At 43.5% G+C, this 14,412-nt stretch overlaps 1 protein-coding gene across 1 annotated transcript in view; it reads left to right on the plus strand.

The window, feature by feature from the left end:
* The first annotated feature begins 4,711 nt into the window (after positions 1-4,711).
* Positions 4,712-14,412, plus strand: part of LOC141961861 (sodium/hydrogen exchanger 2-like) — a 32,497-nt gene continuing 22,796 nt past the window's right edge. Inside the window, exons 1-2 of the mRNA XM_074909211.1 lie at positions 4,712-5,033; positions 10,532-10,995. Of these exons, the coding sequence (XP_074765312.1) occupies positions 4,745-5,033; positions 10,532-10,995 (753 nt within the window). The 5' untranslated portion in view covers positions 4,712-4,744. The remainder of the gene's footprint in view (positions 5,034-10,531; positions 10,996-14,412) is intronic.

The raw sequence follows: 14,412 nt of genomic DNA on the forward strand, positions 1-14,412 counted from the left end.
AAATCTTTGTCTGTTTTAGAGAAGTGGCTAGGAAGAAGGGTGAAATTTATGCTTTTCTTCTGAACCAGGAACACAGATTTTACAATACTGCTATCTAGACTGTGTCAGGGAAAATTCAAGAACTATGCAACCTAAAAGCTCTGCTGCACAGAGTTGATTTCCATCAAAATAAAATATCAGCAGTAGAAAATAACATTTTTTTAAATCTGCTGGAAATGTCTGTCAAACTAAAATAGCAATGAAAATTGGGGACAAATATTTATTAATGAATTTATGATTTTTCCCCCAACCTTTTTGATATTTTTATCATATTTACTAGACAACACATATAACATTGCTTGTAGGAGATCCGATTATTGAAATAGTCGCAGTAACATTGTCCAAAAATGCTGCCTTGATATTAAAGAGAGGTCACAAAATTAAGTATGAAAATATAACCTCATGATTTTTAGGGATTCCCTGGAAATGTAGCTAAAGTTATGATACAGTGAGAATTCTCATTTTTCAAATCAGCATTTTTTTTCATGAAAGCAGAGTTTTGATAATAGCAGTAAAGCTAGATCTTTTCCTACTGTATAGATAAAGTTGGATTAATAATAACGGATGACGTACAACCCTGTAACTCAAAGCCGTATCTACAATGAAAAAGTCCCAATGCCTGCTATAGCAAAAGTAAAACTAAACTGTCATAACACCTGTATGAACCACCTGAGCTATTGCAAACATGTGTGGTGTGACTGTCAATGCCTCTTTCCCAAACAGCACGCTGTGGATAGCCTGAGCGGTTCCTTGTTCTGGTAGTAATTTCCAGTAGTAATCAGTAAATGGATTAAAAGGTAAACAAACTGAATTATGTGAGTTACCATCTTGATGTATAAAATAGCATGCACTTTGTCACGTGAAATGCTGTTAGCACTGTATCTGGTAAAACAGACAATGCCTGTGAGCAGAATTAAAGAGATGAAAGTACACCCGGGTGCAGATGGCGCGGCACAGCGCGGGCAGTGAGGCATTGGTGGGGGCATTGCGGGAAGGTCCTCTATGGATCAGTACAATAAGGCAAGTGCGGTGTACGTGCTTTCTGTTTGTGCTATCATTGAAATGGTGCGGAGTGACCCGACAGAAGATTGTTCTGAAGTGAGAGCAGATGCATTGAGCTGTCAGGGGCAGAGCCATGACGAGACACCGCGGCGCCAGGGACACACCTTCACGTCTCCTCTGTCACTCTCCCTGGCTGAGGGGAGCCCCCTCCCTCTACTGTGGGCAGCTTTGAGACTTGGGAATATTTTTCTCCCTATGGCGATGTCCCCAGCCATGCCCTCCAGAGGAGCTGCTTATTGTGCAGATACCAGCAGGGCTGGGTGCAGTGCGAGGGGTGGTGGAGTGGAGCGAAGCTGTGGCTGCTGTCTCATACAGCCTGGGTGAAGCAGAGAAAATGGGAGTATCACGCCCCACTCCGCACTCTCAGGCAAATCTCTGCCTGGATTTAAAGACCTTCCACCGGTGGTGAAACCCTTCAGCATCTGTGGGACCTGCTGCACAGGACTGATGGCAATGAAAAGCCGCATATACTGCAAATACTGAGAGAAACTCCGCAAGACCTTCAACACCTTATACGGTACTGACCTGCACTGCAGCTACTTCAACAAGCTCCAAAGACAAATATGGGCCACTTCCCTGCTGTATCACGCTATCTTGTAGAGGCAATTCCTATCCAGATGTTGGATAGTCTCATCTACACAATCCATCCATAAAACTGAATATTTTGGTGTCGCAATAGACATTATCAACTTGAGTAATTAATCTCAACTCCAGTTTTCTTCTCTCTCCCAGTTTTTTTGGGTCTGTGTGTATATATTTTTTCCTTTTTTATTACTGGCATGTAAGTCACCAGCCTTAGGATTAATGACATTTCCCTCATTTTTTTTTCCCCTTCCCAGTTACCAACTTCTCATTTTCATGATATTATTTTAAAAAGAAGAAAAAATTAGTCTAGTACCCAGACCCACAGCAGTGTCAGAGCTAGAAGGATTTCTGTTGTGTGTGCCCTATTATTTTTAGAAAGAAGGAAAGTAAAAGGAGAAATACGGCAAATATGTGGATGATGCCCAAAGAAAGATTCCATATATCTGTGTCTGGAAGAGACTTTGTGATTGTAAAGGCATGACCTTGGTGCCAAAGCATCTGTCTGTCTCTGCCAGTCTGCAGCAACCGAGCTCTGTCATCCCTCACTGCCTGCAAAGAAAAGGGCGGCAATGATGAACATTTTCCATGAGAAGGGACCTTCCTCCAACTTTTCATGCCTCAGCATTTTCCCACCAAAAGTCTTCCTTCACCTCTTGTGGCAAACTGAAAATCCAGTTGTTCATGATTTCCCAGTGCCTGCAGGGCTACATTTTTGGGGTCTGGTTCCCTGCTTTACAGCATATTTCTGCTGCGATTATTGAATGGGGATATGAATCCCAGCATAGAGGGTGATTATGAGGTGATATTAGAGAAAAGGGTCGATGGGACAGTATATAAATAACCATGCCTCCAATAACCTTGGCCAGCTTGCTCTTGCCAATGCTTTTTCATTGACATTATTGAAGATATTTCTCAGTCCAGTGCAATATCCTGCAGACAGAGACGATCTGTGACACTGCTCCTAAGAGAGCAGGTATCAACACTTTCATAAGTGTATTTTTCAGAAAGGCTTCCTTCAGCTGCAGGAAAGGTCATAAAAGGAAATATGCAAGTACAATTACAGATCTTATGATTTTAGACCGAATTTATGATTTACAGTCTGATTTGCATGTGAGAGAGAATGCTGTCTCCTTCACCCGGGGGTTAGGCTTCTCTTCTGATGGATGGTCGGTCTTTTGAAAGGGACCAGGCGATTCAGGAATGACAGAGCATTTACTTTTTGTATTTTTTTCCATATAAAGGAAATGTCCTCAGAATTGGCAATATTTATCTGTTTCTCTTATTTCAGAGAATCCAATATAACAAATAAAAGGACCTGTAAAGATATCACATGCAGCTAGGGGATTCAACGGTGCATACACTAATTTGATATTCAAATACTTTTTCCTGGGTGACTTGTAGATAAAATAAAGAAAAAACTTTTATTAGTGTCATTTTTAAAAATTTGTCATTAAAACCATAGGCTTTGTGCCCTGTTTTCAGGATCTGGGGGTAAATGACAGCTACAGATACTCAGCTAACTGATTCTGAGCTATAACTCCCTACAGAAATGGTAGCCACTGGTTACTTTTTCTGTACTTGGGGAAAAAAAGGAGAGCTCTTACTACCTGCTTTAGTTTTATTTGAAGTCAGGAAAGGCATGCTTTGCTACAGAGGCACGCAGAACAGTGCACCATAAAGATTTTATGAGTTTGAGCTTTGGAATACTGTCCTACTCATAAGCGGTGAAGTCATGAGTAAATTGTGGATGAGATTCCATTCTTTCAGGAAATACAGAAAGCCGGTGCTCAGCAGTTGTCTGACAGAACCAAACCCCAGTGCCTTCAGGAACAGGATTTTGCCATGTTCAATCAGAGGTTCAGTATCGGCAAAACACACACACACACGCATAAATATATTATTAGTTATATATTTATATACATATATATGATAATATATGTATAAACACTCGTATATGTTTATACAGTGTGATCTTTTAACTCTCTGAATTAGCAGAATGTAACACTCTTCATGAGCAGGAACCGGATTGTGCCTATCACGTGTTTGATAGGGGTCAACATATAGATAATATATATTCATATACGATATTTTTTTATAATTATAGATTGTACTTTATATACTATTTATCATATATTGTACGATATATAATATACATATGGCATGTATAGACATATATATATATATATGAACCTATATTCATCTATGTATAGAGAGCACGTTCATTTAAATCTCTGAATGAACAGAATTTAAGCCTTAATTAGTGGGAGCGGAATGTTGTCTTTCACGTATTTGGTAGAAGCACCTTTCCTGTACTTGTCAATGGCAACACGCATATATACTCATACACGTACATATATACGCATACGTAAGCAAAAATCCCTTTCCTCAAACACACACTTACACACATCCATATGCGTGTATGTGTTCAGGCATACGTGTATCCCTGTTGGAATATATGTATATACACACACATCCGTACGCAGGTCGTCTCTACATGTATCTAGAAGTCAGTTACTAAATTCTTACCCAAAATACTTTCAGCTGTAGGTAGAGCCGACCTGTGTACGGATGTGTCTGTACACACAGGCGTGTGCCCGACACGCTCGGAGCTAGTTTGCCGGGACGGACAGGTGCAGCGGTACCGCTCGGCTGCACGCCGGTGCCTTTCCGAGGGACTGGCACCCGCGGGAGCCCACCCCGGCCGCGCCTCTGCCTTGGCGGGCCCGTTCGTCTCGGCGCGTCCCGGGGCAGCAACCGGTGCGCGGGAGCCCCGCACGCCGCTGCAGCCGGGCTCGCACCCGGCCCCCGCACCTGGCGGCGGCCGCCCGGGCCCGGGGGCGGCGGGGGGGCCGGCCCGGGGCGGGGGGAGCGGGGCGCCCGCGGCCGGCCGGCGGCGCCGGGCCGGGACTCGCCCAGTCACCGGGGAGGGGGCGGAGCCGGCGGGGCCGCGGCGGCGGCAGGTGCCCGCGGCGGCGGGATGGTGGCGGCGGCGGCGGCGGCCGGCGCGGGGCCGTAGGGCCGCAGGGCAGAGGCGCGCCGGGCCGGGAGCGGGGACGCCATGGGCGGCGGCGGCGGCCCCCCGCGCCCTGCCGCGCCTCTGACGCCGGTGCCGGTGCTGGTGCTGGCGGCGGTGCTGGCGGTGCTGGCGGCCGGGGCGGCGGAGGCGCGGGCCACCTCGGAGAGCCAGCTGCCCGGCGCCTCGGCGATGGGCACCGGCACCCCGCCGAGCCCCAGCGGCACCGCCTTCGAGGAGACGCGGCTCCACGTCTTCACCCTGGACTACCCCCACGTGCAAATCCCCTTCGAGATCACCCTCTGGATCCTGCTGGCCTCCCTCGCCAAGATCGGTGAGCGGGGCCGTCGGGCGACCCAACACCAACCCCCCCCCCCCCCTCCCCGGTCACGGCAGCCCGGCCGGGGCCCTCCGCGCCCGGCGGCGAGGAGCGCGGGTGCGGGTGCGGGGCTGCCGGCGGCGGATGCTCCTTGGCGGGGCGGGGTGCCCGGCCGTGATTGAGCTGGCAGAAGATGGGGTTTTCTCGGTTAGGAAAGGTGCGGAGGAGGAAAGAGGTTCCCTCCAGCCCTCTGCAGCAACGCGTAAAACCCCGGGCTACGAGGACTGTAAAACGCAGAGCTGAGCCAGTGCGCCGCTGGCTTTTCCTTCGTCACCCGGCTGTCGTTTGAGCACTACCTTCTTTTTCTTAAAATAACGCCGGGTGTAATGACAGTTTCAGAACAGAACAACGGATCGATGGAAAGCAAATATTTATGAGGGTAGAGTAAGCCTCCTCGTCGTACTTTCCCACCATTCATTTATGTCCCGAGAAAGGCAAAAAAGCCGGCACTGAGTGAGTAAGAAAGGCCACCTCTTCCCTCATGTGGAAAATATTTGTATTGCATAGTTTCACGGTGTTTTGTGCAGCTTATATATAAAGTTTTTTAATTAGCTTTCTGTGTTCCAAACAGAAACATGAGCACAGTATTATAATCTAAGGACTATCAGATAAAGGTGTACTAGAGAGCCATTTAAAAATCAGTAAATCTCCTCAAATGATTGACTTTGTATCTTCTTGACTAGAAGATAATTTAAGTAATAAAGCCGTGGGGACAAAAAAACCCAAAAATGTTTACTCATATTCCAATTGTTTGATACAGAACTCTGCTTTTGCAGTGCACATTTCCGTAAAAAACTATGATTGTACTCATTCTGACAAAATATTTTGATAAAACCTAAAACTTTGGCTTCTGCTTGGGACATTGAAATAGACTGTCACATTCTGGTTAGTGATCAGGTAATTAGGATTCTGCAAAAACAAACATTTGTATTCACCTCCTGCCACAGCTGGCGTTGTAGTTGGGGGCCTGATCCTCTACCCAAGCAACTTGCTATGGCTTCTTTCCTTTCTGCAGAAATATTGTATGTTGCATCCATTAAGGATGCAGGTACCATGATGCATGTATCTTAATGTATTAAAGATGCATACTTAGTCTTGAGCGTGTATTTAGGTGTAGAATCAGGACAGAGTTCAAATGTGATACATTCAAGTATATAATGAACTGTAATAGCCAGAAAATTGGGAGTTTGGTAAAGAACCAGTCGAGTATTGTAAAGTTGCTCTGGCTTCTGAGTTTAGGTACAGCAAGAACTGTTGAATAAACTAAGAGTAGTGAAAAAGTTTGTTTTATTAAAGATTACAGGGAAGCCATTTGACACATGTAAACACACATATATACACAATAATACATAATTTGTGTAGGGCTGTGCACTCTGACTATCCTGATATTTTGCTAGTGCATAGGCATCTAAAACGTAAAAAAAAAAAAAAAAAAAAAAAGTTACCTGACTTACTTGCCAATATGACTGCAGTACAATGAACAAGCAAACAGCATAGATGAGGAAGAATGCATGTAACTTTTAAATCCCTTCAGTTACACCAAACGAAAGCTAGTGTGGCTAATCTAGGGCATCACCTCTGGTGTTACAAGTGTGTGTGTTCTAAGCAATGAGGGCCGAATCCAGGAGAGGCCCTAGGTGTGGCGGTGCTCAGCTTCACCACGCCTATCTGCCGGCGCCCTGACTCTAGGACTGGAATTAGGAACATCCAGTTCTTGCTCCTGGAGCCCCGTCTGTGCCTCCTTATCCAGCAAGTGAATTCCCAGGAGACCCGTCACTGAACTCACATTCCCACGGCGTCAATTTTTCACTCACTTGTGCCTTCTTTTGTATTGAAGGTAGTGTGGATGGGCAGTTCTCTAACCACTGAGATACAGAAATATTGGCTCTGCCACGTCCTACAGTGTTACTAAGAATGGGCCATGTGTGTCTCAGTTCAGAGGAATGGAAAGGGGTTTTCCAGCTGGTCTTGCTGCCTGTAGCCCTGAGAGCAGCCCTGCAAGAGAGGAGGCTCTCTGGTGCATCCCTTCCCCAACCTTCCCTGGCGGGCAGCACAGGCATCTCGCCCCTGTCATGCCAGGTGGCGTGAAATCCACCTCTAGACTCACACTGCCCAGGAAACTTCGGTGCTTAATCTGGCATCGCAAATTCCTTTCTGGGGCTAGGCGCTGAATGCTTACACTTGGCACTGCCGAGTAGCAAACCTTTATGAACGGAACCCTAAGGTCTTTTCAGCTGCAAGGAGCTCAGAAGATAGAGTCTCATTTAATAACAGCTCTCGCAGTGTGAAAGGTCCCAAAGACAGCTGTATTGCAGCACCTGCTCATTGCCCGGCTGGAGCCTTTTTGAACAAATGTGTTTTCGCAGAAGTCCAGTTTCACTGGAGCTGAAATGTTCCGGCATTTGCTGATTTTTATAGGGGATTTACCTGAAAGGTTTCTCAGATCTTGTCTGTGATTGTGTCATTGTAGGCTAGATTTAGAGGGAGCAAGAAAGACAGCATGAGAAGGGAAAACCTGGAGTTGTCAAGCAGAACCTGGACATTTTAACAAGCTGCATTTTCACAAAGCAATTAGAAACATGGTGGTTTTTATTCCAGCATAGAACAAAGACACACTTTGAAATCTAAGAAATTGCTTTGAACAGAATTGTTATTTACTGGCTACCTCTACTTATTTCTTATCTTGTGTGGTGATACCATATAGGAGGTATGTTACATGCCAAAGGACTCCATGAGTATATTAAGTAGGACCCAGTGCACTCAAAGTATACTGCAGTCTCTAGGCAGTGAAAGTAGTTACCTTCTCCCAGTTTTGCTTAATTCTTATGGTACTAAACCTATAAAATATTGTCTAACTGATCCAGATTCCCCTAACTTCTATGTTAATCACAAATGCATGATTCGAAGTGTTTCTTCTGGGAATTGAGCTGATATCCTTCCAACACTTACCTCCTGAAAAAAGGTTTAAGCTGCTCGGAGAGCCCTTGGAAAACTTGCGTGTAATCAGTACACATCTCGGTGGTATTTCCAGCATCAGAGATCACTGGATTTCACCCAAGTAGGAAACCAGGCCTCTTAGGACCTTTAGCTTGAAGAGTACTGAACTTGCACTTTAGGCAAGTGTCCTACTGCCCAAAGGCCTGAGGGTAAACATCTTCTAGGCTGTTGAAGCTGGGTTGATGCATAGTCAGGAGCTCAAGAACAGGGTCAGAGGAGGAGAAAGTAGCTGTAGTCCTGTGTTCAACTTAAAAGTCTTGAGTATTCATGTACTGCAGGGGATATGTTAGCAGAATGCTCCTGACCATGTAGCTGTGGATCCATGAGAGCAGGGAAGATGTCCCTCATCCTGCAGGCACCTGTGGCAGACTTGATGTGCTTTGGATTATAAATCCTAGCTCTCTGCTCTTAAATGGGGAACCACAGCCTGTCTCTGATCACCTTTGAAGATTTTGCATGGAGGCAGGAAGTCTTTCAGGAGTTTTGATGCTGCTTACATGGATAAAAACCACATTCAACTTAGTGGGTTCCTTTCCATTACCTTTAAGGATGTGGTGGAGTCCCAGAAGCTCTGAGAGGGTATGAACTTTCCAAAGTGACTTGTAAAGAAGAAAAGGAAAATATTTTTATTTTTATATTCACAACAGACATTTCATTGCCATTTCATTACAACTGGTTGACATGTATTTTGTTTTCATTAAAAGGTGCATTTACAAAAATTCTCTCCTCTTCAATTTTTATTGAGAAAATGATTTAAGATACTTCTAAAGGGCTTAAAAAAACTTTTAGCAAAATCTGCTTACTCAGGGGAAACTTCAGTCACTGTATTGGAAATTTTGGCATCCTGCCACTGCAGAAACTAAGGCAAACCATAAAACGTTTATGTGGAAGCTGCTGAAAGGTGAAGAGTCAAGTCTCCAACCGCAAATTCTTGTGTTTCCAGGGTCACTACCTGTTCTGCCAATATAGGATATTGGTGATGCCGGTTTTGAAAAATGGCAGTGAATTTGGCAGTCCTTCTAACAAGTTGCATAGGCAACTTGTTTCTAAATACTAAAAAGCAGTCTTGTGTTCATCCAGAAAGGAAAAAAAAATGTAGCCTAAATTGCCTACCTTTAAAAAATAGCTTTAATATCTGTAGAATATGTAAGTAAAAAATCTATAGATTGAAACAGCTTTCCCTTTGGTCTTTCCTAACCATTTGTTTTTCCTAATTTTATGTTCAGGCTTTCTTTTACCTGGAAAAAAATTGTGATGAAAAGAGAATTAACAAAATAGGTGTTACAAGATACAGAACCTTGAAACTGGGAAACTTGATATGAACTATATATCAAGCTTGCACTAGTTTAACTGTTTCGACTACAGGTGTGATTTTTACTGAAATAGTTTTACTGAAATAGACGCCCGTTATTACCACACCCAGTGTTTCCGTGCAGCTCTCATTTAAAATAATTTAAATGCTTTTTAGTTAGGCAGGAATTGTGGGATCTTGTGGGTGTGGATAGTTTTCTATATAATTATGTGGGCCAAATATAGATAAGGAGGAGCCTGGAAAAGATTGGCATCTCCAGGACCTGGAATGTGACCTTGGTGCATAAGGTTGATTGTTCCATTAGGCTGGCCAGAGTAAGTTACTTCAGAATTTTTCCCATTTATTACCAAAATTGTCCTTAGAGCAGCCAGCTTCTACAAGTAGTGGTAATCTTTCTATCAAGACTGCATGGCTTCAAGAGTTTCAGTAGGCTAAGGAACATTCAACCATTAAGTCCTCATTCAGAACCTTTTTTTAATTCACTCTTTCAGTACTTTGCGAAGATTTTTATGAGAGACTCCTGACACTTCCACAATTCATATAATACGGTATAATAATACAGGCTACAACTTAGTGTCACTTTATGGAAAACGTGTTGTTTCTTGTGAAATTAAGTTGAAGGCTCCGCTAAAATGAAAAGAATGATTCTGTCTGTAAATGCCATGGTGGCTGGGGAAGTGACCATGAGTGACTGGTAAAAGACTTCCAAAAATTAAATTAAAATATTCCTTAAACTCCTTTGTGAAGATGTGCATGGAGAAGAGGGTGGTTATTATGTTGTGGGGTTTTTTTCTCTATCTGGGTGTAATTTGCCCTATAAAAGTGTTTGGATTTTTTTCCTGGAGGATTCCACATTAACGAAAACTGCACACTTGCACAAACAGAACCCTTGCACACAGTTGCTCCAATCAATCTATCTGTTAACTGGAGTGTCTCCCCACCAATTAACTGAATTAACTACCCTAGCTGACAGATTTGCTTTGACCTGTTGTGGTGGTCCAGTTCAGTCTTTGCAATGGAAATGGAATTGTCCTGCGATTGCTGTTTGTTTGCTATGGAAACTAAGATAACAGAATCCAGAATAATTTTTTGAATTCTGTACCAATAACCATTTCACTTTCTTGTGTTTGAATTTCCTTTGAAGGCTTTCATCTCTATCACAAGTTGCCCTCTATAGTACCTGAAAGCTGTCTCCTTATTCTGGTTGGATTGCTTCTTGGTGGGATTATTTTTGGAGCAGAGGAGAAGTCCCCACCTGTAATGAACAGTGATGTTTTTTTCTTGTATCTTTTACCACCCATTGTACTCGACGCTGGATATTTTATGCCAACTCGTCTTTTCTTTGAGAACTTTGGTACCATATTCTGGTATGCCGTGGTGGGCACACTCTGGAATGCCATCGGCATTGGAATTTCACTTTATGGAATTTGCCAGATCAGTGCATTTGGTTTGACTGATATCACATTGCTGCAGAATTTGCTCTTTGGCAGCCTCATTTCAGCTGTGGATCCTGTGGCGGTGCTAGCAGTTTTTGAAAATATTCATGTCAATGAGCAGCTTTACATCCTGGTGTTTGGAGAGTCTTTGCTGAATGATGCTATAACTGTGGTAAGTTACTTGATAAATGATTAGTTAATGAAAACGATAAAGATTGTTCATGCCACTCCGTTATATCTCTTTTTGTCTGGTTGTTACGGTTTGCTAATAGATGGAAGTCACAGAGTGCTGATGTTTTTATGTAATTCTCTAAACTATGGTAGTCTTACTACACCAGAGTAATGTGTAATGGTAGCATATTTGCACTAGGGATTTTGCTACTTGCTCTCTTTCGTCTCTGTACCTTCGAATTCTGTTACTTCTATAATCTAAAACTGGAGGTTTTCCTCACCTGCAGAAATGTCTTTGGACAGAAGAGGCCAGTGTGGGGTGTCCCTGCATGTTCACACAGAGAATGGGCAAATCATGGGACAGGAGACGGCACAGGACCTGGCTGATGCTAGCATGTGCCCATCCAGTTGGAAATGCCCTGAGGTCACCAATACGTTTCTCCCAGGCTACAGAGGAGATATGACAGCCATCTGGAGGCAGTAATTTGTAATCATTAACTAGCTGTACTGGGTTTGTGGTGCTGACCTGACGACAGCGATCTGCAAATTCCATTAACACCCCCAATGCACCTTGTTTATACCTGATGACACCATGTCTGGGACATTACTCCCATTTATCCATGCCTTACTTGAAATTCTGCCTGTGTCAACGATGTCCTGGCATGTTTTCTGTTTTGTGAGACACGGAGGTCCCGTTTTTCATATGCCAAAAGGATCAGAAAGATTCATGAATTGGGTCAGCACCTTCCCTGTCACTGTCACTTCTTTTTCCTGTCCCATTCTATGCACAACTGTCCTTCAGTGTTCCCTTTTTCTAGGACTTTGCCTTAACACATGTAAAACTCATAATTTAATCTTAGCCTTGGTACTGACCACTTCTTGTGTGTTTGTGAGAGTACCATTTTTTTTTTCACTTATGCTTCGTGCTTTACCTGATTCTGTTGCTATCCAGCCAGCTGAATCTCATCCTCTCTTACGGGCTAGCCTTGAAGCCTAATTTTTCTCATAAGAACTTGTAGAGTAGAGCTGATGGTTGGACTCGATGATCCCAAGGGTTTTTTCCAACCTGAATGATTCTGTGATTCTGTGAAACTGCCTGCCATTACTAAACAGGTACTTAAGCCAGTCCTGAAAATAAGTGGGTGTAAATACTGAGTTTCGAAAGGCTCAGCAGTTCAGCTGTCTGTGTCTGTCTCTATTCATTCTTAATGATAATGTGGTGGAATTCTTTTCATACAAGCTTTTCTGGAGGAAAAAGGTCTGGGTTTTAATGTAAACCCTTTTTTTTTTGTGGATTTTTCCAACCAAAATCACTTTTCCAGTCACAAAATCAATCCCCTTTCCACTGGAGCAGCAGTTAGTCTAACAAGATTTGCTAGGAAAACAGTGCATCCTGATGACAGAAGTATTCATGCGTGCCATTGCCTAATGGCAAATTATGCCAAAACACCATTTTTATAGGCACTGGCGTGGCAATTTAGTAACTGTGATGCATGGCTTTCCTGGAGGCACCATTATTGCCTTCTTTGGAGGTAGTTCTTTTTCAGGGCGTGCCAGCCCAGATGCCCTAACACAGGGGAGATACTCCCGGCAGTCTGTAGGGTCAGCCCAGTAAGACACTGGCCATACATATATTCATGAAGAAGTGAAAGGAATTTAGAGTACCTTTGGTCTTACTTCCTAGCTATCGCTTAAAGGCAGCACTTGGCTGGAGATCAAGTTGTTTCCACATGCTAAGCATTGGTGTGCTAATGGTTCCTTGTTATGGTTTTGCACACCTGCAATTCTGATTATGCTTAAAACGTGACCCAGGCCATCACACAGATCCATGGGGTGCCCTTAGAGGACCTTGCCTCCCCTGCCCATAGTGGTGCTACCGGACCAGTTCTCGCTGGGGTGCTGCTGGGGTTATGTAGCTATCTGCTCAAAGGAGACGATGTTTTGTAAATACTGTTTCTTCCTCTGCCTATGTTGGGTTACCAGGAAAGCTGATAAAACCAGCTATCAGGCAGACCTCAACACCCTCCAGCTTTCATCTGCTGGAGCCCTTGAGTTCCACCTACTCTGGCAGGTGCCTCCAGTGGGGTGTGGGGACAAAGCAGGAGGGGAGTTGAATGTAGGCTGGCTGTCCTCAGAAGCTGCCAAATTCCTACAGCCACTGCAGTATCAAAAAACCCAGAGGCCTCACAGATGGGCTATGCAGAACAGAATGGCTTTAACAAACATGCTTTCTAAATACTTTAAGCCCTTCTTCCTGCTATCCCACTTTCACTGCCTGGCTGCTCCTAATAAAAGGTTTTATTAGGATAGCAGGGTCATCTATGCTTTCCCTTTTCAGAAAACATGCTACTACATCTTCATTTTAGATACAAAGCAAGGTGTCCTTTCTCAAGAATCTCAGCTCTGCTGCATTTCTCAGGTGGTCTTTCATGCCTGATAGTTTTTGCAATATGTCCATGCATTTGGATGATTATTTTCCCCCACTGATGGAATTTTGGAGATTGAATTTGGCTGAGAACAGTGTTTGCCAGTTAGCTTCTTGTTCAGAGTTGGTGCTTTACCAAAAGACTGGGTCGGTGATGACTAGCACAGTGATATTAAATGGCAAGATCACAGTTGAAGTTGAGTGTTAGCAGTTCAAATTCCAATTCTGGGCTTAAAATCACAAAGAAAGAACCAGTGTCATTACAATAATATTATTTCCATGTTAGAAAACATTACAGCAGTGCTCTCTGTTCTGCCTCTGCTGAAAACATTACTTTAGAGTGCTTTAAAGTTATTTCAGAATTAAAAACTAATAACTAAGAACTGATGAAAATAAGCAATTAGTGTCTGGAGAGATACTCTGAGAAAAGATTAAAAAACAATTTGTGACTGATATTCCTTGGTGTAACCTTCAGCAAGTTCAGCTGAAGGATGTTTAGTAAATGCAAATCTTGAACTTGAAAAAAATGCTGTTCTCATACATTACAAAATGTGACCAGGGTTGGTGTTAACTCACCTAAAAGTTTAGAGAGAGCTGTAAAACAGAACTGCTTTAGAGTAAAAGGGCAGTGAACCCGATTTTGATCTCATTTACAGAAGTGTAAATAAAGAACAATGAGAACAAGATTAAAATCATGTTCATGACATTCCGTAGTCCTAGCTGCTGTTTCTACTATGGCAGTCTGGTTTTGATCTGAGGTACAAAGGAGAACATTTGGTTTTTTTCTTTCAAATAACTTATGGCAACAGACTTGAGATTTGTGGGGATGTCTGTATGTGGAAACAACAGGCTCTATTCTGTTTGCAGGGTGAATACTTTGCCGTGAGAATGAGGTGATGTTATGGAAAGGCTATTGCTTGAGTAGGTCAAAATTATATGCTTCTTTACAAGCAGCTCTCAATGGCCTTTACTTGGAGACTTGCTTTATATATA

This window comes from Athene noctua, chromosome 1 (genome assembly GCF_965140245.1).
Source record: "Athene noctua chromosome 1, bAthNoc1.hap1.1, whole genome shotgun sequence".
Lineage (NCBI taxonomy): Eukaryota > Metazoa > Chordata > Aves > Strigiformes > Strigidae > Athene > Athene noctua.